This window comes from Theropithecus gelada, chromosome 5 (genome assembly GCF_003255815.1).
Source record: "Theropithecus gelada isolate Dixy chromosome 5, Tgel_1.0, whole genome shotgun sequence".
Lineage (NCBI taxonomy): Eukaryota > Metazoa > Chordata > Mammalia > Primates > Cercopithecidae > Theropithecus > Theropithecus gelada.
The window spans coordinates 143,401,888-143,428,751 of record NC_037672.1 but is presented as its reverse complement, the minus strand read 5'-3'; the positions used below and the strand labels follow the sequence as shown (position 1 = coordinate 143,428,751).

The 26,864-nt window shown below is 35.6% G+C and overlaps 1 protein-coding gene across 4 annotated transcripts in view; it reads left to right on the top strand.

The window, feature by feature from the left end:
* SLC10A7 (solute carrier family 10 member 7) overlaps nucleotides 1-26,864 on the top strand; it is a 258,184-nt gene that overhangs the window by 70,194 nt on the left and 161,126 nt on the right. For 2 of the 4 annotated variants that reach the window (XM_025385397.1, XM_025385396.1), the window contains exon 5: nucleotides 7,833-7,871. The exons of 1 other annotated variant lie outside the window; for it this stretch is intronic. In XM_025385397.1, the coding sequence (XP_025241182.1) occupies nucleotides 7,833-7,871 (39 nt within the window). Of the gene's footprint in view, nucleotides 1-7,832; nucleotides 8,979-26,864 lie in introns of those variants that run through there. One more of the 4 variants, XM_025385399.1, reaches the window with a different exon arrangement.

The window sequence follows — 26,864 nt, the reverse complement described above, 5'->3', positions numbered from 1 at the left end:
GTTTCATATTTTCTTCTAAAAGTGTTAAAGTTTTGCCTTCCACATCTAGATCTTTAATCTGTCTGGTATATTTTTCTTTAGTATATTGTAAAAAACCCAGTTGCTTCCCTTTTCCTCACTGCTTTTATGATACTCTTATCATACAGCTTTCTCATATTGTTTAAAATTTTTTATTGTTAACATTTCTTCAGTGGAGGTTGTTTTATCTGGTAATCCACTCTGTTCTGGGTTATTGAAGTGACCCCAAAGAGAAGTTTCACGTTTGCTTCTTTCAAGGGCTTGGGAGTTCCACTGCCCCTTCATCTGTTTTGTCTTTTTTTTCTTTAAATAAATTGTTAGTTTGAAATTCATGAGTCATGTAGGTAGTGTAAATTCAATCCTTACACCCACCTTTGATGCAGACCTTATGCTACTTTCTTAAATTTGTAAGTAGAGTTTTCTAGTTGCTTTTACGCAGTGCTGGCAGTCCTTCTATACTTCCACTCTGCTTTATGCCGATGTCTCGTTTCCAGTACTCCACCCTTTGCAGACCAAAGCCTGTGCTGCTTATGTCTTCATGGGCATGAGTGCAGTATCAACTTACATGCTTTACTACTCTGGCTTTGACTAATTTCTATAAGTTTAGTGCAATTGTCCCATGGTATCTGTGGGGTATTGGTTCTAGGACCCTCCAGGAACACCAAAATCTACAGATGTTCAAGTCCCTTTTATATAATGACATTTATATATAAATGCACATCTTCCTGTATACTTTGTCATCTCTAGATTATGTAAAATACCTAATATACGATGTAAATGCTGTGTAAGAAGTTGTTACACTGTATTGCTTAGGGAATAACGACAAGAAAAAAAGTATATACATATTCAGTAGATACAACCACCTTTTTTCTTCTTTTTTGAGTATAGGGTTTTTGATCTGTGTGGTTGAATCCACAGATGCAGAACCCACAGATACAGAGGGCTAACTGTACCTGTTTTTTGTTTGTTTTAGCTCAGCTATATCTTTAGAATGTTGTGTTGTTATTAAAATCTTTTTATTGAAGGGTGTGAATTTAAGGATTATGTACCTGAAATACTTCTCACATATTTCTGTTCGCCATTCCCACCCTTCCTTTGATGACATCTCTGTCAGATCTCATGGTTTTCTGGTCACTTTTGATTACAAAAATAGTCATATCTTTGGCAATTATGATTAATTTCTAGCTATTAAATAACCCAGGGCAGTCTAGTTTAAAACTTTAAATTCCTTTCTTTCCCAAGTGAGGCCAAACCTATGTTTTTAAAACATAGAAAGTTATACTTTTAATTAATGAATATATAAACATGATAAGAATTTAACAATAGGGCCCCCGGAGAAGAGGGCATGGTCTGTTTCACTGTTTTGTTGTTGTTGTTTTTGTTGTGGTTTGTGTTTTTATTTTTTTAAAGTTTCTCACCTTTTCTACTTCCGACCACTTCAGAGGAGAAATGAATGAGAGAGAACAGGATGGGGTATTAGTTTATTCATACTGTCATACTGTGGCCCTCAATGCCCTCTGTCATAGCAGGGGTCTACACGCTATCTCTTTTTACTGGACAGGTCAGGGGAGAGGGTTGTTCAGAATATACTTCCAACCCCTGCTCCTCTTGTTCCTTCAGCCTCTTGCTGGTGGAGTCTCTTCTTGGGAGTGGTCTCTCAAACTGAATTAAGTTCAATGTGGCATCTTCTTGGCTCATTTGGAATTGGCAAGCCCTTGCCTCATCACAGAATTGAAGTATACTTTGTCCAACTGTTTACTGTCTCTCCTTGCCCTATCATTGTGGTCTGTTCTAGGCAGCCCCTCACCTTTGCTGTTTCTAGTCAGGAAGCAAGTATTTATTTCTGGTTCACTTACGCACCTCACAGTGGGAAATGCACTGGGTGAGAATGTTCCTAAGAACTCTTACAGGGTGTATCCGATGATCCTGTGGTGGCTCAGTGTGGAATTTGTCCTGTCACTAAACATCCAGCATGGAACAGAAACGCTATTCTAATTTCTTTGCTGTTTGTTCCATCACAGTTGCTTCGTTTGTAGATATCACCCTTTACTCCAACTTGAGAGATGTGGTGAACAGAGCAGCTTTCTCCTGTAGAGAAGGAGGAAAACATTTTCATTTATCAATCTCCTCTGGAATTTCTAGTCTTCACCTATACAGCCTGCATGTGAAGTGGTCTCTGACCCACTTTTGGTGTCTTTTTATAAGTACCGAGGTATGTGTCTGGTATCTTACTTTTGAATAGCAGGATTCTTCTCCCAAGTTTGGTATTCTCCTAAGGGTATTCTCCTAGGCTTGAAATGTCATTAGAAATTCTGAGATAACCATAATATCCCATTTTTACATTTTGGTGAACATTTCTATGTATTTTGAGAATCAGATACTCAAAAGCAAAAGCTAGAAGTTTAATACATTAACTTACCATAAATTATTCATACTCAATGTAAATAATGGATTTTATATTTTGTTTATTTAGTAGCCTCATAAGGGAAGGAAAAAGAGGCGTGTTGGACCAGCATTATGAATATTTTTGATATAATGTCATAAGAGAAGACTTGGGTAGGAGCCAGCAGTATACATATATTTGAAATGCACTTATAAAAGGGACTAGACATATTTATGTAACTCCAGAGCACAGAACATGGTCCAGTACATGGCAGTTATGGGAAGTTATAGGTTTCAGGCTTACGGTAGGCTTAAGGTAGAACTTCATAATGTTTAGAGCCATTCAGCAAGGAAAGAGCTTGCTTTTATGAGAGAACTCTTTTTCCTCATTTTTTTTTTTTTTTTTAGAAATTTACCTTTGTTTTAAATAATTCCAAGTAGTTTATGATGTAATTAATTCATTATTGAACTTGCTTAATTTTCCAAAATAATTTAATAAAGACATGCTGTATAATATATAATGGAACATTAGTAAAATATCTTATATTGGGTAAAATTGGGTTGATACCAAAAGCAATATATTATCTACAAATGTGCAATATAAAGGAAGTCAATCTAGTCAATATTAAAAAAAACTCTCAATATGAACTTTTTTTTTTTTTTTAGCTAGGGCTGATCTGATTATCTACCAAATGTGATTACTCCAAGGTATACATTTTGCTAATGGGATTTTATGAGTTAATAATAAAAACATTACTGTGTAGGACATTCAGTTAGCACAAGAGGTATTTGTTCATTCACTCATTTCTTTCAATGAATTAGACAAATTCTTGTTGTAATGGAGAATTCTAGAGGAGGAATGGGTTTTGAAATATTTTCTAACAAAGGAGATAATAACCAAAAAACTGCTATATTTTAAAATCAAGCTGGGTATGGTGACTCACACCTGTAATCTCAATACTTTAGGAGGCTGAGATGGGAGGATCGCTTGAGTCCAGGAGTTCAAGACCAGCCTGGGCAACATAAGGAAACCCTGTCTCTACAAAAAAATTAAAAAATTCTAGCTAGGCATGGTGGCTAATTTTTGGTCATTTGTGGTCTACAGTCATACTACTCTGAACTTGCCCAATCTCATCTGATCTCGGAAAACAATATTTATATTAAACATATTTTATATAACTATATCACAATAGGAAGGTTCAAGCATTTTAAGAGAAGTAAAACAAGATACTGTTTTGAAAACGATGTGAAGGAAATTATTGTATTGGATGGGATGGATGGGAGTCTGAAGTCTAGATCTCCTGTTACTGTCATAGGTTAGCTATAGTACCAGATGTCTGATCCAGTCTTCTGTGCCTTGGATTCTGCCAAACACATAAAATAACTCAGTAGGAGATGAAGACTTTGGACATTTCAGGAAATCGTACTTGTGTCAGCAATTCATATTTTTTAATTAATGAATCTATACACATGATAAAAATTTTAAAATAGTACCAGTGGACACAAGGGCCTGATCTGTTTCACTATAGATAGATAGATAGATAGATAGATAGATAGATAGATAGATAGACCTTCTCACCCTTTCTACTTCTGGCAACTTCAGAGTCAAGGTGTGAGTAGGAGTAATAAACAAGTGGGTGCTTGGGATGAGTTTCATTAAACTCCTTCCTTACATGACCGGGGAGAGAGACATGTAAGTAGGTCGTTTCATTTTTTCTGAGATAGGGTCTTGCTCCATCATCCGGCTGGAAAGCAGTGGTATAATCTCGACTCACTGCAACCTCCACCTCCTGGGTTCAAGCAATTCTCCTGCTTCAGCCTCCCAAGTCACGGGGATTACAGGCATCTGCCACCATGTCTGGCTAATTTTTGTATTTTTAGGAGAGACAGGGTTTCACCATGTTGGCCAGGCTGATCTCAAACTCCTGACCTCAAGTGATCTGCACACCGTGGCCTCCCAAAGTGCTGGGATTACAGGCATGAGTCACCATACCCAGCCAGTCATTTCAATACAGTGGGACAAGTCCCGTGGCAGAGATAGGCTCAGGATGTTCTGCCAGCAGGTGTGGGGATACTCAGTCCATCTGTAAGTGTAGATATGTGTGTATGCTAAGTTGTGTGTGTGTGTGTCGGGGGAAGGTCATTGAAAGCCTCTTGGAAGTAATAGGGCCAGGAGGCGGAGAAATACTGGGTAGAAGAGGATGGGGTTCCTGGCAAGACCTCCACCCTCAAGTCTGGACCCATGGCCCAAAGTAAGAACTATTCTTATTTTCCCACCTGAATGTTGCCTTTTGTCCTGCCCCACCCCTTGTGCCCATGAGAACTGCAAACCCCAGACTCAGGGCACGTGTGCGCCCATGTGCGTGCACACACACAGAAGAAAGAGAGAAGCTCCGAACATCCAGAGGAGAAGCAGCTGTACATCAGAGACTACGGTCAGAGAGGAGTTCGATTAGGAATGGCCAGACTCCAGGGAAAGATTATCGTCCCACTGCACCCCCGCTTCCAGCTCCCTTTCCCTCTGAGAGCCACTTCCACTGCTCAACAAAGTCCTCCACATTAACTAGCTTTTGATTTGTTTGTGCGACCTGATTTTTCCTGGACACCTGACAAGAACTCGGGTACCAAGAGGGCAGAGAGTAAAAGGCTGTCACCTGACCCTCCACTGAGCTAGTTAACACCTAGCCATCCATGGATGGCAAATGCTAAAAGAGCACTGATTGTAACACACGTCTTCTGGGGCTCCGAGGATCACAGACACCCCCTCCTGGATGGCAGAGCTAAAAGAGCATTTTAACACACTTAGACACTGCTGCGGGGCAGCACAAACTCACCCTGCTCCTGCCAGAGAGGAGCAACTGGCCAGTTCCAGTGTTCCTTTGTGCCTGTTCCCATACCCATTTGCTTGTGTGCTCACTCCTGTAAGGGATTGAGCATGGCGGCCGAGTAAATGAGCTACTCCCTTCGCCAGTCCCATAATGGATCAAGGGAGCTCTCCCATCTCAGAAGGATGATGACCAAGCTGTGTTATTAAAATAAAATAGAATTACCTAGGTAGAAGAGGGGGAAGGGTATTTTAGGCCACGGAGCAAGGAAGTAAGAAATGGCATGATGAGTTTGGGAAATTGCAAGTAGTTCATTGTTGTCAGAATGTAAAATTTGAGGCAGGGAATGAGATGGATAGAAACCTGTTCATGGAGGGCCTTGGACGCCATGCCAAGGAGCTGGGAATTCCTCCCTAAGTCGAAATACATGCATGTCTTTTATATATCAATAAAATACTCTAAATATTTATTATTACTTGTTGAAACTCTGGAAATCATGGTTGTTTCATAGACTGCAACCACAGAATTGAGCCAACTATTACCTTAATTATCGGTTGCTGTTGAGCACAAGATCCTTGGTTTCAGTGTCTGATTTCACATGGTCTTCAGAGTACCCAGAACCTTAATCAATCATTTCACAAAAGATTGATGGCACTCACTGCACAGGAGGACAGTATAGTCAACTGAGTTCAAATCCATCACCACTGTTGGAAAACAACTAAGAATGAGTTGACCTGCAGCATCTTTGGGTACCTAAGGTATCCCATCACTGTCATTTTATAAGAGGCAGGAACATAGGCCAATTCATATAAAATGTATTTCTTGCATTTGTGTTAAAGAAGAGAACAAGAGAGGGTAGGAATATGGTGATTTGATCTTATGAGTAGTAGTTGTTATATACTCGTATAGTTATGAGTATTTATGAGTTATTTATGAGTATGATATTATTTGTCATATATGGTTATTTTACTTTGACTTCTGAGTCTTTTTTCCTTGAATGATTCTTTGTTTCCTCAAATGCTAGACAAAACCGCTAGTTATTGAGTAAAAGCTTAGTGAAAGGGACTAGAAATAAAGGAATTCAGAAGAGAGAGCCTCAAAGGGGGAAGACCTCCTTCCTTTATTAAAAAGAAGTAATTCCGTTTTTAAGCACAAAATAAGATCTAAATATAAAAGTTGTTTGTGAGAAAGGTACGTATTTTGTAGGAAGGAGGGCCAGTGTTCCCTGTTGGTGTTACCACAACTCATTTATTTATACCCTTTTACTTATTTTTCCCCAGACATAAAACTTTTTCCTGGAATCATCCATAATGGAATTCCAGGAAGATGTGTTAAATATATTGCTATAGTTTACAATTGTCATCTGTAATGTTTTATTTAGCTGATTTTCTTTTTTTCACTGCTCCCTGTACAACACAGAACGCCATATGCCATTGTCCCTGTCAGGAAGCAAAGGTTTCCCTGGTCTGTGCCTGTGCCTGTGTTTATGCCACAGAGGAGCTGTGGTCCAGTGCCATCTTTTATTGATAGGGCCAGCAAAGGAGAAATCTAATGAAATTATCAAAGCTTTGAATTAATTATGAACTGGAATAGGAGAGCTAAGCTCTCTGGAGCCAAGGATCTCATTACCCATTCACTCTCATTGCATCCTCTTCTGGAGCAGAAGGCATTTTCAGCTACAGCTCTTAGCCTGGCTTTGGACTTTATTCAAACTTACAAAACTGATATCCTCTTTTTACTACAGTGTGGCTGCTAATGTCCATGATGATTAATATAATTCTGCTCTGGATGTGCAGGAGATGTAAATAGGTTCTCTCTACCCCTTTTATTATTTTTTCTGTCTTATTTTCTTTTTATCAAATTGGATGTTATACAAGTTTTTTCCTTTTGGGTAATGTGAGAAGCTTGCAGGACTCTGGCATAGCTTCACTGAATATAGTGATTACATTAAAATTAAGAGCTATATTACATCTACTATGTATTCCGTGGATATTTAGGTAAGCAGAAAGTCAAATGTTTCTTCTTTGAATTTTGAACACCAATTTGGAGTTTTTCTTTCTTTTCTTTACCTTAGAATTAATGGTACGGCAATAACTTTCCTAGTCTTAACAGCATTATTCATATTTCTAATGTGTGATGTATAGAAACAGATCTTACCTTGTGATTGTAGCTCCTAAGACTGTGCCACTGACAGGGAGCAATTAATGTTTGTCTTATATTTCTGTTTTTCCTTCTCCTAGTAATATACATTTTTTAATGAATAAATCAACCTCTGATTGTTTTAAATTTAGTAGGAAAATCAATAACAACGTGGTCTCAATTTAGCATTGTCAGTGATTCTTTTGGTACTGTCATGTAGGTTCATGGCATGACAAGTGTTTTCTGCCTGCTTTTGAGAACCATTATTTATGAATTCCTAAGCTGTAGCTCATCTGTCTCAGTGAACTACAGGCCACTGGCAATTTTGGAAGCAATGACTAACTTTGCTTTATAGAGTCAATGTTTTAAGGTTTTGAATAGTGGGGGAAGGGAGAATGATAATCTTTGTCTTTATTATTCCTGTTTACTTTCAATGAGTTTTTTTCCCCCTATTTATTTTCTTTATAGGCAGCTGCAATATTTAATTCAGCCTTTGGAAGTTTTTTGGTAAGTAAACATGGTTTAACTTGTCTATTACAACTTTTGCTGTGATACTGTTTATATGAAAGATTTAGTGAAAGCTGGATTTCTTTTACTTTTTGGTTAAATATAAAAGTTGTTGAATCTTTTCATGTGCCAGTATCCATACCCTGAAGAAAATTAGTTAATAAATAAATCAAATGTTCTCTTACAATATATTTCGGAGGCTTGGGTTTTAATATTCCATTTAAAGAATTCAAGCAATCAATTAAAACACTATGTGTCTCCTTATAGAGGTTATGTCAATATATTGATCATTTAATGAGGTCTTTTAGATTATTATTATTTTGTGTCATGGGACTAAGGATTTTGAAAAGGAAACATGACCCAGCTGGTCAGAAAGGGAATGCTAATTTACTTGTTGACATGCCATTTATTTTGTGCATTTCACTGTCAAAGAAACTACTGGCTTGGATGCTTCTGAGAAATCTATGTGAAAGAAAATTTGAAAGGAAGATATGACTAATGAGTAATTTGCAAGTAAATGTTGTATCAATATGTATATATAAAGATTCAAAAGTAGTTCAGCTTTCATAAGTAGAACCAATATAAGGATGTTGTTTTAGCGTTTTTAATCATTATTTTAAAATAAATGATGTAACAGAGACTTGATTTGTGTTATGAAAGATTGAGAAACTAAGTTTTCTGTTAATTTAAAATTTTTTGTGCCTTAAAACTTTGTTAAATTCCTGAAGTAAATTAGAATATTATATTTTGGGGGGCATAACTCATTAGCAGGTATGTAGTACAGTGATTTACAAATAATTGAGAGTAAACTAAGTGATGTATAAACTAGTTCATGAGTCTAGGTAAAATATCAATTACCTCTGTTTAAAATGCTGTGTTAATTATTATTGTTTGTATTTAAATGTAGTTAAAACTTTTAAACATGTTGTTACATAGTGTTAATTCTACATAGTGCTACACAGCTTTTAGTGTCACATAGCCTTACAGAGTTTTTAATGATGTAGCATCTGCAAAAAATATGCATAGCCTATATCTTATTTTTATAGAGCCAGTAATGTTTTTTGCGATGCTGTCTTATTTCTGGGTTTTAGACAATAAAGTCTGTTTTAAAAAATAATCTTTTGGATTGCTTAGTTTAGACTCAGTAATATTTTAAGTCATTATTTCATGTGTCCAAGTATTATTCTATATGTTATCACAATTGTTTAATAGAATAATATCTGTAAAATATGAACTTTCTGGAAGCCAATTTTGGTACATGATTTGGTACCATACACCTCCACTATCAAAACATAGCTTCTTAAGTTGGATCTCTTAGTCTTTCAGATGTCTAGACTTTGAGAAAATAAAGTTGACACAATTTTGTCTGAGTGACTGAAACAAAATACACGATTCCTTTGTTAGAGAACAAGCTTACTAAGTATAGTGTGAGACATGCACTGACTATATGAACGTATCATATTTGTTTTACCAGGCCCACTTGTTTGGTAAGGTCTAGTGAAGTACAACTTGTGCTTGTGGTTCTTTGGGATTTGTATTATGCTCTTTCACTCCTAAGAAGCTGTGTATTCTCACTTCTTAGTCTTTTGCTCTTTTTCTTTTCTTCACTTTTTTTTCTTACCCTAATTCAGTTAATCGATCAAAGGTATTTATTGATTTCCTACTACACAGAGGTAGTTTTCTAGTGTCTGTGAAGAATGCAAAGAAATATAAGGTGGGTCCCACTAGGTTGTGGAGATGACATGTAGAAAAAGAAATGCAATGTAAAAGTTAACAAGCCATATGAAAGATGTTACTAGAGATATATGATTGTCAAATAAATGGCACAGACAATATGCACTCTAAATTCACAGATCTGACAGAAGTGATTGCTCTGAGCTGAGCCTTGAGGTATGGGTAGGAATTAACTGGTAAAGGAGAGGAGAGGAAATGGCATGAGCAATGGCAGAAAGGCAGAAGTGTTGTTTTACTTTTTTTATTCCCATTCCTTCCCCTGCTTTTTCTTTCACAAAGTTGAAAATTACCAGAGAGAGTTCGAGAGTGAAAATTATGATTAGGTATGTTTTGCTCCAGTGTTGTAAGAGAAATAATTCTATATCTTTTTTTCCTCTCTTCACCATAGTTACAACAACCTAGGATTATGAAACATGTGTGAACTGTATCAGTTAGAATTAGGTTTGGCTTAACAGAAAGAATAATAATAAAAGTGACTTACACGAGATTAAGATTTATTTTTCCATAATAATAAATTTTTCCATTTGGAGGGAGCTGTCCAAGTATGGTATAGTGGCTTCATAGTCTCATTATGGGACAAGACTCCTATTTCTGTCCTCCACCATCTGCAGAATGCAGTTTTCTTCCTCAAGGCTGCCTCATGATCCAAGATAGCTGCTGGAGCCCCAGCCAGAACGTCTGGATAGCAAGGTAAAGTAGTGAGAATAGAAAAAAGAGCTCCCTACTCCAGCCTGGGCTAAAGAGCAAGACTCCGTCTCAAAAAAAAAAAAAAAAAAAGAAAAAGGAAAAAGAAGAAAGAGCTCCCTGAAACCTGAGTCTTCTTTCTTTGAACAGCATTCCTGGAATTCCACCACAATACTAGCACTTCCTTTTGTAGAACTCAGTCACATGATCACTTCTAGCCACTGAAGTTGGGAAATATGGCAATTTACTGAGAGCTGAAAATTAGATTTCTGTTACTAAGAAAGAAGAGGAAAATAGATATTGAGACAGCTAGTACATTCTACATATGAACAATGTACAACAATTATTAAAGGTTTGAAGAAAGACGTTCATCTCAGTTAAATGACATGAGAAGGCTTCAGGGAGAAATTGGTGCTTGAGTTGGGATTAGGAAGAAGATTTATTTTACAGGAGTGAAATTCCAAATTGTAAACTTTATATTTTTATTTTATTATTCTTAAAGGATGGTATTTGTTACAGCTATTTGGGAATTTTCTCTATAAATGGAAAATATCCACCTGTTCTTAAAATTTAGGATTATGAGTAGTGGTATGGTTTCTGGAGCCAGAATGGGTTTAAATTCTTACTTGACTGACTACTAGCCTAACTATGTAAGCTTCCCTATATATAAAATGAGGCAATGATAGTGTCTAAACTGTGGACTTGTGGGATAAATTATATAAAATGTTTATGTGATATGATAAGAAATAACTTTGAGCTAAATGTTAGATCTAGGTTTTTGTCCAAGCTCTGCCATGAATTTTTATGTGTGTGTGACTATGGATATCCATGAAATAAGGAAATTGGTTATCTCTGACTGAGCCCTGCAAGATCTAAAATACCCTGATCCATTGATTATTCTCTGATTATGAGTGACCATTCCTGTGGTACAAACATAATAGAATCTGAAAAGGGTATTTATTTCAGATTACCTTAAATCTCTGAATGAAAGGCTTTTATTAGAAGAATATTTGAAGAAAGAACTCTGAGGGCATTTTTGTTGATTTTCAGGCATCTGGGTATACTAAATAAAATACTGTACATATTTATAGCTAGTTTAATAATGTCCCAGGTCTAATTTGAACAGTGTTTTTAGGAACTAATTATTATAGAAAGCTCTTTTTGTTGTTTTTGTTATTGTTTTTAATGTAACTAGGTGGGTAATAACTAATGATAGGTGAATTCAATTTACATAAATTTGAGACTAAGAAAATATTTTAAAATCATGCCATGGAGGATTGCTTTAAGTTAAGAAGTTAATGTCATTATCTCCTCCTCTCATTTAAATCGTTCAGTTTATAATAATTGTGGAACATAGTAAGTGATTTGAGATTTCTCTCTTAATGAGATTTTAATAAAATTTGATAGTAAAGCACCCTGAATAACTAAAATGCTATTAAAATTTATGTATATACATGTATGTATTTGTACTTCAAGTTCAGGCAACTCACATGTTGCTCCTCATCAGAAGGCGTTGGTTTTTTAAAAATAGATACTGACATCTTTTGGGAAAATTCTAATTGAAATTTTTTTTCTTTAATTTCAAAAGATTCAATTGTGTTGAAAACAAATTCCCCAAACTAAATTGAGATCATTTGATTTGTTAGAACTTAGCATTTTTGATTTGGAGGCTGAATTCAGTGTTTCCATGTCTCTAAAAATGATAGGTTAAAGTGTAAAAGGAACGTTTAGAACTTTGCTATTTTTAGACTCCTCAGCCTATTTTATTATTTTTGGTAACTCCTAATCTTAAAGGGAAACACTAATGAGTGACAAGCTGATCATGCCAAACTGAGTTTTTAATAATGATGTTATAAACATTAGAACAATTCATGGCAACATAGATGTACTAATAAGAATTTCAGAAACATCATCAAAGAGTCAGAAAGTTAAATCCTTGTAAATTCAAAACATCTAGTCTAAAAAAGATCTATACGAGTCACTGATTACTTTCTAAATCTCTTCATTTAAAGTGTCAAGAAATGGGTTTCTTTCACATAATTCTTCTCTTTTAAAATACACGTTGCTGGAACTAGCAGAAGCTATTCTAAGATGAACAATTTTCTTTTCATGCCAGATCAAAGGTTAAAAGGAACTCTTTGCCTTGGGGTGAAAAACTAGCCAGTTTATATTTTTCTTCCCTTACCCAATTGTTCTGTCTTCCCTCTGCTTTGGCTGGTTCCCCGTTACAACCCTGCTTTGTAGAAAAATTTGAATAGTTAACTGATGTTATTATAGCTGCTGAAAGAAAAGAAATCCCAAACACGAATGCCGTGATTTAATAATAATAGCTTGTGTGTTTATCACCTTCTTGTAATTTTTCCTTTCCTGTACAATGATACATGCCTACTTTATTGTTTTTGGTGACTCCTGATCTTAAAAGGGAACCCTAGTGAATGACAAAGATGATCATGCCAAATCGAGTTTCCAACTATGCTATAAAACATTAGAGAAATTCACGGTAACATAAATGTAAGAATTTCTGAAATATTTAGAATGGTTAAAGAGGAAACACCATTATCTTTGTTACTCATTGATTGCTGTGGAACAATGCTTTTTAAAAATTAGATCAAGAATCTCAAATGTTAAACAGAGGCTTAAAGGTGGTACTAGATAAGATTCAGTTGTTAATTTGGTTTGCTTTCACCTAAGTCTAGGATGTATTTAGTTTATGGTTTATGGGGTCTCTTATTTTGTAAAGTATTGAAGACTATGCTGAATTTGTGTGTGTGTGCATGTGCTTAATTTTCTTAAAATCTTAATCAACCCAAATTGTTCACTTGGAATCTTAGTTTTACCTCAAAAGTTCATGGCTTGTTTATAAAAAAGTTTTTATTTTCATTAAACTTAAATGCCAGAACATACGACTTAATATTTAAGCAGTATCAGTACCATCTTATAGATGCTGTTTCAAGTTCATCTTTTAATGGGAAGAACTGGATAAAACCAACAGTTTAAATGGCCCATCCTGGGTGTTAAAATTAATAACTGTGTTCAGATGAATGGAAGTTGGTTTCTACCGTTGCACAATGCAACCCATCATCATGCTATGCATTTCATTTGATCATCACCTGTTTGAGAAAGTGAACATCATAAGAGCTGGATTGCTGAGATCAGACTACTTTTGTTTTAAAAATACCATTGGTTCAATTAGCAGGTAGCACAATATAGGAAAATGGGATAGAAAATCAGCAAAGATATATTCAGAGTCCATTAGATTCAAGGCATTTTTCAAGATACTGAAGCAAATACACAAAACATAAATATGGGAAAAATAATAATAAAATATTTAAGAAAGAGAGAAGACAGGAATGAAGACTGTCTTCAATGCAGTGCTTTCCAGCATTCAGGCATCATTATAGCTTTTGCCATGTCAGCATACTGTTTGTTAAATAAGACTCACATTTTCAATTTAAATTTATTTCAAGCCAAAACTTTACATCAACACTATAAATAAAGAACTATCTTGTCGTGAATAGAAGGTAACTGAAATTAAGTCAATGGAAAAAAAAGCTACTATTAATTTGTAGCTAACCTCTGCTGCTATTCAAGGCTCTGAATCTGATGCCTGCCCTTCTTTTGATAAAAGGTGAAATTAGCACCAGCACCAAACAAAGCACTTTCTCCTTCTGCAATCCAAAGGATTGAGAGTTGAAATACAGTAAGTTGCATTACTAATTCTCTGTGCACGTGTCCTTTGAGTTATCTTGTTTTCATTTACACTTTGGGAAACACCGTTCTCTGAGGTCACTTCTCAATCACGCCATCAAATAAATGAATTAAAATTATTTGGAGAAGTCAAATGAAGAAACTCCTAGAATCAGGGACTCTGGCAACCTAAACATGTTTGCGTTTCTTTCACTAGATCATTTTTTACATAACACCTCTCTAGAAAAACAGTGGTATGTGTGCCAAAGTGACAAACATATTTGCAGAGTTAAAAATATGCCATAATGCTCCAGTCAGGAAGACCCGGTGATAGCTGCATGTGGGTTTGTTTTTAAAACAAACTCTTATCTGAAGTACAATCATTGTAAATAAAAAATGGTCTTTGTTACTTAATAAAAACGTATAGAATCTGTACCTATTCTATTTTAGCAGCATAATGTTCTATGCTGTCTGGCAGGACTTGTGTGGCAAGTAAATGCATTAGTCACAGTGATCATTTTTCTTGCAAATTTGTGACACAGATTTAATTATAGGAATGACCAGCAACTTACAAATCTAATTTTGGTGGAGGCTGAGGCAACTTTTTTTTTATTTTAATAATGATGGATTTTTTTAAAGCAATGATTTCATTACCGTTTAAAGAAATCTACTAGTATAGAACTAGCCAATTGACTGGAGTTATTTTATTACCCTTTAACAAATGCCATGTACTTTCATTTTAATTTTTATTAATTTTTAAAACATCATCAGTCCCAAACTGGGAAAGTATTTGCTGCTATACCCATTTGAGTAAAATAAATAAATATAAATTATTCTGGTTCAGGAGGTTTGTAAAGGACCTCCTAAGAAAGATGATCCTAGCAGTCGTTTAAAATAAAAATTAAATTTCCTTAATTTGAATCCAGCCTACTACAGAACTGCTTAGTTTATGGTCTTTAGTAGGAGATGCTTATTAACTACTAATTGATGAAAATATGGCAAATAGTTCTTATTTCTTTGTTTCTTTTTCCTTCAAACTAAAAATTTTGTATGGTTAATCTATTTGTTGAGCTAATATTTTGGGGGTCTGGCATAATAGTATGGTGAGCCAAACGATTAAGGTTCTTGCCTTCATTTATATTACAGATTCTTAAAGTGAGAATATCAAGTCCTAATTGGGTGTGCGTGTGGCGGGGAGAGACTGCTGGAGTAAATAGTGTTAAATATTTTCTTAGAACTTTTTAAAAGTTTTGTTCCATTACCTCATTGACTCAGACCCCACTACCATTCCAAATAAATCTGGCCATGTGGAGAGAAGCAGGAGGAAAATAGAGGATGCATAAACTGTATAAACTTGATTCTATCAACGAAAGATAATCTTCCCTTTAATTGTTGGTCCCTGCGATGAAAGCAGTGTTAGACCTTCAAACTTCATCATGGACTCAGGATTTCAAGTAAATGTTTAGCATTTCTAAAAAACAATAGTCTATATTATTGGAAATGGCAGATTTTAGTTTGAAATTAAAAAAAACCATTTTTTAAGCCTAGATTTACTGGATGTTGCTGTTTGATCTTATATTAACTTTTAAAATGAAACATTTGTGGACTTCCTACTATGTGCTCAGCTCTGGGCCAGCTTCTAGAACTGAAAAAATAATTGAAAAATATGATTCTTGCCCTCAATTTGCTTAAAATTCCTGAATTTAAATGCTGTTTTTCCTAGTGTGATTGCACAGACATCCTAATTCTGAATTTCCTCCAGGTAACTACACCATACAGTTTGAGAAACACTTATTTTACTATAAAACTTCAAGTAGGCGAGCGCAGTGGCTCACGCCTATAATCCCAGGACTTTGGGAGGCCGAGGCTAGTGGATCACGAGGTCAGGAGTTTGAGACCAGCCTGAACAACATGGTGAAACCCTGTCTCTACTAAAAATACAAAAATTAGCCAGGCATGGTGTCACATGCCTGTAATCCCAGCTACTCAGGAGGCTGAGGCTGAGCTTGGATCCAGGAGGCGGAGGTTGCGGTGAGCAGAGATCGTGCCGCTGCACTCTAGCCTGGGTGACAGAGCGAGACTCCATCTCAAAACAAAAACAAAAAACAAAAACAAGACAACTTCAAGTAGTGCAGTAGGTTATCTCAATTATTGCTTTTAAAACTGCCACTTTTTGTTACAACTCCAAAGAAAACTGGGTTTTTATCATGAAGTTTGTATCTACCAATTTAGATGTTTTGAAAGTGCAATTTGTCAATTACCAGATTCAATTTTTAAATATACCAAAAGCTGACTTAGAAAGATACTTTACCATGTATAATTTACTTGGTGAGGACAATGTGTTAAAAAATAACTTTCAAAAAGCTACTGTAATTTTAATATGTTTATTATAGAATGTATGAAAAATACAGATAGACTCACCTAGCTATAACGAATCAGCATTTTAGTTTATGTCCTGTGTATTATATAGATGTAGTTACAAAAGTGGTGTATATTGTGTAGTCAATCTTATTTTCTGCTTTTTCCCTTTATGTATGTGAGTATTTTCTCATATTCTTATTTCTACTCTGACAACTAGATTTTGTTTTATATAATGCATAATATAATCTATGATTTTTTTGGATAGAGTATTTATTCTTTCACTATTATTTTCGGAGAATACTCACCACCTAGAAAGTTTCTTCTTACCCTTTGGAGTCAATCCTCTCCCTTATCCTCATTCTCTGGCAGTCACAGAATTTTTTTCCTTTCTCTATACTTTTGCCTTTTTCTAGAAAGTCATCTAAATGGAATCACACAATATATGCCTTTTGAGTTCGGTTAGCATACACTTTTGTGATTCATCTATGTTGTATATATCAGTAGTTAATTTCTTTTTATTGCTAAGTAGTATTACATTGTTCATAAATTTACCAGTTGATGAACTTCTGGTTGTTTCCTGGATGATAATTATAAATAAAGTTGCTATAAATATTTGTGTACAGTTTCTTATGTAGATATATATGTTTTTATTTCTCTTGGGGAAATATCTTTGCTGAGTCATATAGTGAGTATATTTTAACATTATAAGTAACCACCAAACTCTTTCCCAAAGTGATTGTACCATTTTACATTCCCAGCAGGAATGTGTAAGTAGTCCAGTTACTCCACAACCTTGCCATCCCTTGAGATTCGCAATATTTTTTATTTTAGCCATTCTAATAGGTGTGTGGTCGTATGTCATCAAAGCTTTAATTTGTATTTCCCTAGCTGCTAATGATGTTGGACATTTTTTTTTTTTTTTTTTTTTTTGGTGCTTATTTGCCATCTGTGTATCTTCTTTGGTGGCCTGTGTATTCAAATCTCTTGCCCATGTTATTTATTAGGTTGTTTTCTTATAATTAGGTGCAAGTTTTTAAGTTTGTTTTGGACACCAGTCATTTATCAGACATATGTTTTATAAGTGATTTTTTCCCAGTCTGTAGCTCATCTTTTCATTTTCTTAACAGTAACTTTCAAATAGCAGAAGTTCAAAATTTTTGGTAAATCTAGTTTGTCTTTTTTTTTTCTTTTGTGACTCAGGCTTTTTGTATCCTATATAAGAAATCCTTTTTTCTTACAAAGATTTTTCTCCTATATTTTCTTCTATAAGTTTTAGTTTTTGTTTTTACATTTAGTCTTATGACCCATTTTGGATTAATGTTTGTGTATAGTTTAGTGTACTGTTTGATATTCATTACTTTGTGTATGGTTCTAGAGTTGTAAGGTTTTTGTGTCTGTCACATTTGTCTATTTTTTCCTTTATGGATTTTTTCATTGCCTTTATACGTATGAAGCTTTTTCCTATCACAATGTCAGGTAAAAATTCATGTGTATTTTCTTTTAGTTTTATAATCAAGATGAATATTTAATACTATTGAAAAGCAAAGCCCATCATATGGGGTTTTATAAAAAGAAATAATAGATTGAAAGTGCTTCACCTGATTATGGTATCATTGGTTAAAAAAGTTAATTTCTGTTTATTGCTTTCCCCACTGTGATTTTTTTGCCCTGTAAATCCAGCCTCATAATGTTATTCTTACGTCTACATAGTGATATATATGCCTGTCCCTGAAAATAATTGGATCAGTATTCATGACTGTTAAAAATTGTTTTTCTATCTTAGGATATCACATATGACATTAACGCAATTACTTAAGATAAAATTGTTTATTCAAAATATGAAATGGGGATGGAAATAAAAGAATAAGGAAAAATTATAGAAACCTCATTTTTATATCAATTTGATTTACAAATGTTCACACAAATTAATAGTAAAATATTCTTATTTGGAGGACTATGAACCAAGGTGAATAACTTTCTTAGTGTAATTTAAGATAATGGAGGACTTTAAAAAAACAAAATTCATAATCTTAAGAGCCTTGATAAACTTGATTTTAACTTTTGGTAATTGAACGAGCTGTACTGATCAGGGGAAAAAAAATTCTACTTGGTATTTTGGAAATTAGAGTCAAAGCACCACAAATCTTCTAGATTATGAGTAACTGGAATAACTAGTGTTATCTCGAGTAACATTGATTCATATTCTGTGTGCCCAGGAATGGTTATACTCTGAGCTTACAGCTTTCTTTTTTGCCAGAACCCTACACTTGTTTACTTTTCCTGAGTAGCTTTTTTTTAGTGATATTTTTAATAAGTAGAATAATTTAAAATGTTCTCTGTGTTTATAGTTTTACCTTATAACAGTAGTTGGTCTATAGTTCAATATTTATAGTTTGGTCTTTTATTATTCAGCCAAGTCTCTTGTAAGCAGTTATTTTCTGCAGGGTTCCTAGGTTTTCACTTGAAAGCTTAAGTTAATATTTTTATCCATTTATTTTGGAGGGATAATGTTTATTAACATTATTTTGCTTTTGGTAATTTCCAAGAGCCAGGGCAATGATTCCTATCTTCTTCGTTGTCATCCACACAATATTGTAAGACAAACTATTATCACACACTACTTTTTGTGTCATTCCTATGCCCTAATGCCTATAGTGGCTCTTAATTACCCACTACCTAATTGACCATTCAGGGATCCTCCCAGTGTGTCCCTATTGTCTCTCTCTCGCCCCGCCCACCCAGTTTCATTCCCATGTTAACTGTTGTTCCACCCTTCTCCATCCTCTCCTCTTTATTAAATCCAGTTTCTCTATTTTTTTTTCTTTTATGGCTCAGGCGTTTTGTATCCTATCTAAGAAATCCTTGTTTGTCGCAAAGATTTTTCCCCTATGTTTTCTTCTATAAGTTTTAGTTTTTGTTTTTACATTTAGTCTTGTGACCCGTTTTGAATGAATATTTTTGTATAGTTCGGTGTATTAGTTGCAGTTTGTTACTTTGCATATGGTTGTAGAATTTTAAAGTTTGTATGTCACATTTGTCCATTTTTTCCTTTATGGATTTTTTTTCATTGCCTTTATACTTATAAAACATCCTCTAACACTTGGACATTTTTCTGCTCCCACCTCTTTGCTTGCACTGTTCCCATCCATTCTATTATCCTAGATGTCCCTAGATGTCCCTCAAAGCCTATCTCAAAAGCAATTTCTCCAGCTTTCCTTTTATGATTATTTAGCTTTTGGAATGAGTTTCTATCTAGATTGTATTGGGTTACTATAGACTGCAACTGGTTGGTGTAGTTAGTTTGAAATTCGGACCTTCTCTCCCATCTCTGGCACTTCCTATTCTTGTTAGCCTGCTATTTTTCTTTTTATAAAATAATGTCTTCTAACATAGTATATAATTTATCATTTATTACATTAATTAACTGTCCCTTTGACTTTCCCTTTCAAACGAAAGCTCCATGAAGGCAGGTGTTTGTTTTCTTTTGGTCGCTTCACTACTCTATCTATTTTCAATATTTATAGTACTTGGCACAAAGTAAGCTTTCAAAAAATATTAAATGAATAGACAGAAATCACCCAATGAATACTATTTTAATCTCTCTTCTTCATTTATATAAGATTGTAAAATATCTTGTATATCAGATGCACTTAAAATGTATGCTCATTATCATAATTATATGTTGAATTCATTTGATAAAAATCCCATCTTTTTGTCATCTGTTTTGACCATAATTGGTCATCTGTCTACCAAATTTTTCTTTTTCTATTTTTTTTTTTTTTCTGAGACAGAGTCTCTCTCTGTCACCCAGGCTGGAGTACAGTGGCGCGATCTCAGCTCACTGCAACTTCCACCTCCCGGGTTCACGCCGTTCTCCTGCCTCAGCCTCCCAAGTAGCTGGGACTACAGGTGCCCCCCACCATGCCTGGCTAATTTTTTGTATTTTTGGTAGAGACGGGATTTCACCGTGTTAGCCAGGATGGTCTCAATCTCCTGACCTCGTGATCCGCCCGCCTCGGCCTCCCAAAGTGCTGGTATTACAGGCGTGAGCCACCGCACTGGGCCATCCAAATTTTTCTTTACCACGTTAAAATGATTTTAAATTCCAAGCTTTTAAATCTCAATAAAACTTGCTATAGCTGTAAGAAATTTGTATTGCCTTATATTCACAGTGTTGATTTGGAATGGAAGTGGAAATTCATCCCCACATCTAAGTTTGATATTTAGTAATTTATAAGATCTTTTTTTCTACTAAAGAAGAAAAACCTGTGAAATAGATTAGGGCAGATTATTCCTGTATAATAGGTTACCAAACCCATATGCTATTTTCATTGAAATAATTGATTTTAAATATCAGGAAGTTTTACATGAAAAATGGCTACAAGCATGATTACTGCAAATATTTAAATAGCTAGAGATGTGTAAATAAAAGGATATAATAAGTGATTGCTATTGTATAGCATTGTAGAGAATGATTTCACTGTTGGTATTAAAGGGAAGTATTTTTTTAAATTAAAGTTTATTTTTTAACTACTTGTGAAGTACATACTATAATCAAATTGACAAGTGAAAGTTAAATTTCTAGACAGTGCTTAAAAAGAAACTATACAGTATCCTAAAGAAGAATTAAAAATATAAGTATGAAAAAGAACCAATTCAATGGTATATAAAAACTAGATCAAATCCATGTCTGAGAGGCATTAGAAAGAAAAAGCCAAGGTGAGAATGACAAAACAGATAACTTGAACTTGCACTATCATATGACAGCAGATGCAAGCTAATGTGGTTTGCTCTTTAGAAGCATCGTGTTACAGCCCTCTGCACTTGAGTTTGGTGGGTTCATAATTCAGAATATTGCTTTGACTTTGGTCTTATCATCTTGTCAGAGGTTAAAATTTGTTAAATGAGATATAGAAAATGATAAAGATGTGACTTGGCCTGGAGGAGCTTTGGAGAGTGCTATCTATCTCCATGTAATGGAGAAGAGACAGACTTTGAAGAAACTAAAGGAAGAGTAGTTACTCAAAAGATTTTTTTAATGGGAAGGTTGGCGTTTTTTTGTTTTGTTTTGTTTTTTGTTTGTTTGCTTGTTTGTTTTTGAGTTAGGGTCTTTTTCATTGCCCAAGCTGGAGTGCGGTGTGGTAGGATCACAGTTCACTGCAGCCTCAACCTCCCAGGCTCAAGCCATCCTCCCACCTCAGCCTCTCTGGTAGCTGGGACTACAGGCAGGCGCCACCATGCCCAGCTAATTTTTTTTTTTTTTAATTTTTTGTAGAGACTGGGTCTTACTTTGTTGCCCAGGCTGGTTCTTGATCACCTGGGCTCAAGCAATTCTGCCTCAACCTCCTAAAGTGCTGGGATTACAGGTATGAGCCACTGCGCTTGGCTCCATTTTCTAAGTAATAACCGGAAAAATACATTAACATCTGTGTTTTTGAGAACAGCCTAACAGAATACCTGATCAGTAGCTACCGAGGTATGCAAATGAAGAGCAGGACAGATTTGTCAATCTTTTCAATAATTAAAATCAGTAATAGGAAAGATTATTTCTAGTGTACCAAAGAAAGTAGGTTTATGTGTTTCTTTTTCTCTTTTCTTCATTTATTTCTACCTTTTTAACTAAAGAGGAAACAATGAGTAGAGATCATGGAAACAGTATATAAACATAGAGGCCTCTACCTTTTGCCCTTTAATTCACAGATAATTTTCCTCAAAGATGGTTGAATCCTGATTCCATATCACTATATGTCTCTGTAGAATTTTGAGTCTGTATCTTGTGTAGTTTCCAGCCAAACAACTGTTAAAGTCAAAAGGTTAAATTTCCAGCTTAAAAAAAATTGAATAAAAACTCCTACCAATGCAAACAAATGGTTAAAAAACAGTTTTAAGCATGTAACACTAGAAAACATCCAGATTAGGAAGAATACTTTTCTTTCTTTTGTGTGCATGTGTCACCCAGAGTGGTGTGCAGTAGCACCATCACAACTCACTGTAACTTCTGCCTCCCAGGCTCAAGTGATCCTCCCATCTCAGCCTCCTGAGTAGCTGGAACCACAGGCATGCAACACCATGCCCAGCTAATTTTTTTTTTTTTTAATTTTTTATAGAGACAGGGTTTTGCGTGTTGCCCAACCTGGTCTACAATCCTTAGTTCTGAAACAAATCTCCCATTATGTCTGGCTACTTTTTAGATTCCATCAACTTAGTGCCATAATCAGTAAGAATTTTCAAGAGACAGAAATAGCATACACTAATAAAAATCTCAGATAACATTGTGCATCTTTGTCTTACTTTTCCTAATTGTCCCTGACCGTTTGTTTCTCTACGAGACTGCTAAATAGTGAGTCACTAAAACATATGTTTTGTTGTATGTTTATTTTGTTTGTTTGTTTGTTTTTTGAGACTGAGTCTCACTCTGTCACCCAGGCTGGAGTGCAGTGACGCAATCTTGGCTCACTGCAACCTCCGCCTCCTGGGTTCAAGCGATTCTCCTGCCTCAGCCTTCTGAGTAGCTGGGATTACAGGCGTGTACCACCATGCCCAGCTAATTTTTGTATTTTTTAATAGAGACAAGGTTTCACTGTGTTAGCCAGGATGGTCTCCATCTCCTGACTTCGTGATCTGCCCACCTCAGCCTCCCAAAGTGCTGGGATTTCAGGTGTGAGCCACCGCACCCGGCCTGTTATATGTTTTTAAAAATACAAACTAAAAGGAAACGTTTTTCTTCTTTTTATATACTTATTTAATTTATTTTTTGTAGAGATGGGGTTTTGCTGTATTGTCTAGACTGGTCTTGAATTCCTAAGCTCAAGTGATCCTTTCACCTTGGCCTCTCAAAGTATTGGGATTACAGACGTGAGCCACAGCACCTGGCCTAAGTTTTTCTTCATAAAGGAGAGGTTGGGTGCCACATATTCCTTAAAGAAGTTTTTCTTTCTCTGTTGGAAATCACTCTTGATACCTCACAGATCTGAGAGCTCTTTCTTTAGCTTTGATGGTAGCATGATGTCGCTTGCTGAACTGTTTCTAGTAATATTACTTTTTTTCGTTGTCTATTGGAATCATCCCACATTTTTAAGATCCTGAGCACCTCATTGTCAGGAAAATGTGGCATATACTTTGAAAGTTTGTGATGGTTCTGTTTAGAAACTGATTCTGTGACTCCACCTTGCAGGAATAGACTCATATTAATCATATTCACATAATGATATTTAATACAGATTGCCAATTTACTAATTATGAATGGAAAAAATAATTTGAGAGACCTTTAGACACTTGGGTTGATGCACTCTCTTCATGGTTAAATGCACAAGAGAAAGTAGTTTACTAAGGAGTTTATTTGGTGAGAATGGGATTAGAGGAAGCAGAGGTAGGGAGGTAATTCTCAAGTCTGATTCTATCAGGCTGTTGGAAATGGATGTGTCTGGTTCCACTGCAAGGGTACATTGCCCTTGGAAACAGACACGTCCATCAGTTGGACCAGGGAATCTTCTTTCCTACATAGTGCTTAGATAGGTATTCTTAATCATTGCTTTTAGGTTTTTTTCTCTATTTCCATTGCTGGCTGGTTTTCCCTTTTTTATTGACCCACCATACCTTAAAGTCCTGCTGACATTGACAGCACTCTCATGTTTTAAGGTGATTTTGCATGTTTTTACTGTAAAGGAATTTCTTTTATTTTCAAGTTCAGGAAGAGGGAGATACTTTGGTATTTCCATTTTGTATCGTCTATAGTTGCGCTGACCAATATGGTGGCCACAAGCCACATGTGGCTATTTAAAATTCAATTAATGAAGATTACATGAAGTTAAACTCTTCTATTCTTGAGTCGCACTAGCCACATTTTAGGTATCGAACGGCCACATGTGACTGGTGACTCCTGTATTGGACAGTGCAGAGTGTTGAACATTTTCATCATTGCTCTACTGGAGAGTGGTGGTGAAAGATATTTAATAGACAAAATATTTTAAAATTATATATTTGATTAGTTTAATTATAAACTATTTTGTGTTTTATACATTTTAATATAATTTGATATCTATTATTATATGTCTTTATTTTTGTATGTTTCTTTCAGCTAATAGTCCAACTTCCCATTCCAGTCTTCTCTAGTGAATTCAAAGGCAATCACATACACGTGTTCCGCTTGTCAGGGATCTGTTGTTAAGGTACTACTTAGTTAAGTATCCAGCACTTAAACATTTTTCTTATTGAAAAGTGCTCGTGATTTTTATTTGCAGTTTTCCTTTAGTTTACTGAGAGGACTATTTACTTTAGGGTAATAGAAAAAACCCTGGTGCACAGCCAAAACTTTTTTTAATGGTTAAATTACAATTTACATAATTTTAACATTTCATCATGGTAGATTGCTTTTCTTTTTCAACACTATACTATTTTGACAAATTAATAACACTCTTTCAGAAATGCTGACAGTGCCAGGAAAATAAATACAACTTCATATATATAAGAAATGTTTTTTGGAAAACAGTATAATGTTGTAGCTAGAAATGCCTGAAAGTCAGTTCATTTTCAGAGTCTCAAATATGGTTTTGTTTTTAACTCATGGCCTCTTCTGGTTTTGTTTTTTTTTTTTTTTTTTTTTTTTTTTTGAGGCGGAGTCTCGCTCTGTCTCCCGGGCTGGAGTTGCAGTGGCCGGATCTCAGCTCACTGCAAGCTCCGCCTCCTGGGTTCACGCCATTCTCCTGCCTCAGCCTCCCGAGTAGCTGGGACTACAGGCGCCGCCACCTCGCCCGGCTAGTTTTTTGTATTTTTTAGTAGAGACGGGGTTTCACCATGTTCACCAGGATGGTCTCGATCTCCTGACCTCGTGATCCACCCGTCTCGGCCTCCCAAAGTGCTGGGATTACAGGCTTGAGCCACCGCGCCCGGCCTTGTTTTTTTTTTTTTTGAGGCGGAGTCTTGCTCTGTCACCCAGGCTGGAGTGCAGTGGCCGGATCTTGGCTCACTGCAACCTGTGTCCCCTGGGTTCAAGCCATTCTCCTACCTCAGCTTCCTGAGTAGCTGGGATTACAGGCGGCTGTCACCACGCCCAGCTAATTTTTGCATTTTTATAGAGATAGGGTCTCACCATGTTGGCCAGGCTGGTCTCTAACTCCTGACCTCAGGCGGTCCACCCACCTTGGCTTCCCAAAGTCCTGGGTTTACAGGCGTGAGTCACCGCGCCCGGCCCTTCTTCTGTATTTAACAGTGGTTCTCAGACAAGAATGGTGGCTCACACTTACAATCCCAGCATTTTGGGAGGTTGAGGCAAGTGGATCACTGGAGCCCAGGATTTTGAGACCAGCTTGGGCAACACAGCAAGACCCTGTCTCTACAAAAAATTAAAAAATTAGCCATATGTGGTGTTGCCTGCTTGTAGTCCCAGCTACTCTGGAGGCTGAGGTGGGAGAACCATTTGAGCCCGGGAGTTCTAGGCTGCAGTGAGCTGTGATTCTGCCACTGCACTCCAGCCTGGACAACAGAGGGAGACCCTCTCTCTATTTAAAACAAAAACAGACAAAAGCCAGCTGTTCTCATGGGACTATAAAATTTTTTAAAAATCTGCTTTAACCTCCTTCACAGTTCAAAGATCATTTTTTCTAAGACAGGTCTTTCTTACATGGTTGTTTGACTGACTAGGCCAGTGATTTTCTAACATTTGGATCCCACTGATAAGTAAAACTTCAAAATACGTTTTGGCAGGTGCCTAATGTTTTCAGTTCTTTATTTTCTAAATGGAATTACTGTTTGTTATTGTCATTTTGTGGAAGGAATGGGCATTTAAACATAAAGCTCACAAGGATATATTTCAGAATAACTGGAATAAATGTATGATATTCATATTACATTCTTCTTATTTTTCCCATTTATTCCTTTAGGGCTATTGAGTAGCACTAAACCTAAGCTCTTCACTGTTGAAATTACCAACCATTGTTAGTTGGGTTTCTTTTTCTTCACTGATCTTTAACCACCTCTTTTTGGTGTTTTCAATTATAATTTTGATGTAGATTTTATGCTTTTAGTCAGGGAAAGACTGTCTCTAGGCAAGGAAATCCTATCACATAATTAGGAAACATTTGACAAATCCGAAGTCTGACAAGTGATAGTGATTTATCAAAAAGTTATTCAACACTTTTAACCATACTGACTATTATTGTAATTTTCATTTGTCTAATTCATACTCTAAATTTGCCCAAGTTATACTCTGTAGGGACTAAGAAGAAATAGAACTGAGGGAAGAAGGAATCAAAGCAATACAGAGAAAATGACTTGTTAAATAGATCTAGGAGTTAGTTGCAAAGGAAATTTATTTTCAGGTTAAGTTAATTTAGCTCACTTGGTAGGAACTTAGAATTTTAGCAAAAAAAAAAATTTATACAGTTTGGAAAAATGCATTTTTTAGGGTGACATTTAAAAATATGTTTATAATTTTTGCTTGTGAAATTTTCTATGTGCTTAGTGGACTTGTGAAAGAACTTTTTATACATATGTATTCATCTATATTTTTATACACAATTGTTCTTATCA